Below are 3,307 nucleotides of genomic sequence, written 5' to 3'. Positions count from 1 at the left end.
AATACTTATTTCGTCCACTTGGGGGAGCTCAGGTTACATGAGGAAAGCTTAGATTAATCCAAAACAATCTTTCCTTAGGAAATGGGGAATTCAAGCTGGATAATTACTAGAGTATAGTATGACATTTCTTTATCATCATTTCTAAAGGAATTTTGTGGGAAAGTATTATGAACAAGCATTGATTCCATTAGATGAGGGAGTGTCTTGCTGAAAATAAAAACACTGCAAAAGTAACTTATTTAGATTCTTTTCAGCACTAATAACAACAAATAGCAACAACATGGTAACATAACTACTCAAATAGAGGCAAACGTAATCAAGTAACTAAAAGATTTCATTAAACTTAATTAAATGCTTTGAGTCTTTGGAGACTCCAGTCTTTGGTTATTTAAAGTTCGGCTTCCTGGGTTATGTCACAAGTGGGTGAGACAAGGAGTATCCCTTTGATGGGGTAATGAAACACAGACCCAGGTCAGTTGCCACGGTTACATGTGTGGGGGCGCAGTTTTGATAGGCTGTTCAGGGAAATGCTAATCGCTGGTTCGTGTCCCTTTTGTCAGTTTATCAGCTTTGTAGATCAAAAAGGCGCCAGTTTTACGATCAACAGGCATAGCACTTAAAGAAAGCAACTTTTCCACCCCCCCTTCCGTTGGGGTCTCTTCAACAGTCTGTTGAAGTTGATCTTTAACCCCCCTGCTCCTCTCTGGGAGAGGAAAAGAGGAATTTGGAGTAGCTCCAAATTTATTCAATATAAAATGCACAAATCCACACTGTTGTCCCACTACAAATATTTTAGTTTGATAACTTTTTAAAGAACGAACATTAATACGAAGCAAGACATGATGAGATTATAATAATAACAATTATAAAAAATAACACTCAGATACACTCAAAAAAGGAGCTAGGGATGCTATGTACATTGCTGCATAGTTGCAGAGCTACAATGTTTGTCTAATTGTGTATTTTTTTCTGACTGTCCCTCAGAACTACCTGCGGGTGGCACTGCAGGAGCTGGACAGCGGCTGTACGGCCAAGACCCTACAGGTCCGACCGTATGCCACTGTGGAGGAGGTGTGTCAGCTATGTGCGCTAAAATTTAAAGTGTCAGACCCTGAGAAGTACGGCTTGTTCCTGCTGTTGGAGGGCAGCAGCCAGCAGCTGGCACCAGACACCCACCCTCAGAAGATCAAGGCTGAGCTTCACAGCCACTCAGAAGCCGTTCCCTTCCACTTTGTCTTCCGCCGCTTGACCAACAGCAACACCTCATCATCAACTTCTTTCGATCCTATGCCCAACCTCAGTAACCTCACTGTGACCTCTGACCTCAATATGGACCTGTCAGCCCACTCCCCCCAACCCACTCTCAGTTTAGGCCTCATTCCTACTCTGAGCCACCTCAATGGCAACTCCATATCTATGTGACTGCAGCAGGGGGGCTGACTAAAACTTTGAGTGGGGTCTTTGTCTCCTAGCTGTGACTGTCGTCCGTTACTGAAGTATATTAAAAGACAGTACCGACCCAGCCACAGCCTGTTCACTCTGCTGCCTTCAGGGTTCTTCCCCTAGGCTGAGAGACTCCTAAAGTCATCCTCAGCACTATGTGAAATAGTTTTATTTCTGTATGTAATTATATCATTTTTCTATATGACCTTTGATTTTTGTGGGTAGCATAAAGGGAACTACAAACTTCATCTCTTTATACAACTCTGTTGTAAAATGACACCAAATATGGTTCCATGAGACCTCAAAGGGCCAGCATGTTAAAGGGTAAAACGGGATGTCATGCCAGTCTTTACAAAGCCTGACTTCTCCTGACATGTCTCAGTCAACATCCCCTCTCTGCAAAGTTCTGTCAGACAGACAAGGGTGAGGAAAAGCAGAAAGGAGGAAAGGAAGTAAGAGAGTGTGTGTGTCTTTTACTTCCTTTCCTCTGGTTTTGGCATCAAAGCAACCCATTGCTGAACACAGCAGTCAAAGTTTATTGGAGATTATGTAAAGCATTATAAAAGACCACATGTTCGTAAGTGCTTCAGGTGCTGATTCAGGGTCAGCTGTTCTTGTTATCTCTTTGGTACGTAGAGGGGAATCAGATTTCAGTCTAATCTTTGATCAATCTCTTCAAATATACATCAGGTATTTAGGTGATGACATGATTTACATGTCAGTTACTGGTAAACTGTGGTATTATGTTGTTTTGAAATTCTTTAGAATGTTGGTGTTTTGATGGATCTGGTGACACCCAGTGGCGGCATATAGCAACGTGCTTTGATAGCGGCTAAAAATAAATTAAAGCCGCAAGCAGCGTTGGGCGGGCCCTTGCTCTTGAAGCCGAGTTGCAGATTCTGGAGCTCTGCCGGTGCGGCGGTGAATTTGCTAAACGCTTCAGATGCTGCATGAATGTGTTACATACATCACTTCCTGTGACCCCTTTGTGGCGCCCTAGAGCACTTGACGATACAACTATAAATTAATATTGGCATGTAAATGTGTTTGGGGCAGGACAGTATTCATGCATATAAAGTTTTGTGCAGATGTGAGCATGTAGACTGAAGTTACAACAACTTCCTGTGTCATGGCAAAGAGTTTAACTTCACCACCACGCCACCCGCGCGCAGTTAACTGCAAACTCACTAGTTTGACAACATGGCTTCATCAATGTGTTAAGTGTTTTCTGGGACAGTTTTTGAAGTTGATATGTCTGACCTGCTAGTAGTAGTACATTACAGCATAAAAATGTCATTTCCTGTTGCCAGCAGGTGGCGCTATGACTTTGATTGAATATTGGCATATGGATGTGTTCAGGGCGGGACTATTATGTCATTCCAAATTTGGTGCAGATGTGAGCATTTACACTGAAGTTACAATACCTTGCTGTTTTATGATGAATCATCGTTTTTGGGTGCCATGCCACAGGGAGCCATTCCACGAAAACTCACCGTTTGCACAACTTTTAATCGTCAATGGGTTTAGACTGCACAGTACAAATCTGATGTCGGTCGGACAAAATCCCTAGGAGTTCGTTAAAGTACAAAGTGTGTAAATCGCCAAAAATGACTATTAAATCCAAAATGGCCGAGTTCCCATGGGTTTAGGCAATGGCTCCAAGAGGCTTTTTTGTGCGTCTGGCATGATGCACATACCACAGAAATTTTGTACACGTAGGTGAAACTTTGTCCGGGGGCTGCTCTGTAGGGGGCACTAACGAGCCATTTTGCCACGCCCATGTGTGACACCCATAAAATACAAAATTTTTCGCCACGTCTGAATTATGTGCAAAGTTTAGTGAGTTTTCAAATATGTTTAGGCC

At 42.7% G+C, this 3,307-nt stretch overlaps 1 protein-coding gene across 1 annotated transcript in view; it reads left to right on the top strand.

The window, feature by feature from the left end:
- The window catches only part of LOC123967325 (ras and Rab interactor 2-like), a gene marked incomplete at its 5' end in the record, with an annotated part of 19,664 nt that extends 18,141 nt beyond the window's left edge, over positions 1-1,523 (top strand). The window contains one exon of the mRNA XM_046043389.1: positions 985-1,523. Within this exon, the coding sequence (XP_045899345.1) occupies positions 985-1,422 (438 nt within the window). The remainder of the gene's footprint in view (positions 1-984) is intronic.
- Positions 1,524-3,307: the final 1,784 nt, after the last annotated feature.

The sequence above is a fragment of the Micropterus dolomieu genome, unplaced genomic scaffold, assembly GCF_021292245.1.
Source record: "Micropterus dolomieu isolate WLL.071019.BEF.003 ecotype Adirondacks unplaced genomic scaffold, ASM2129224v1 scaffold_272, whole genome shotgun sequence".
Lineage (NCBI taxonomy): Eukaryota > Metazoa > Chordata > Actinopteri > Centrarchiformes > Centrarchidae > Micropterus > Micropterus dolomieu.
This window is presented reverse-complemented; position numbering and strand designations above follow the sequence as displayed.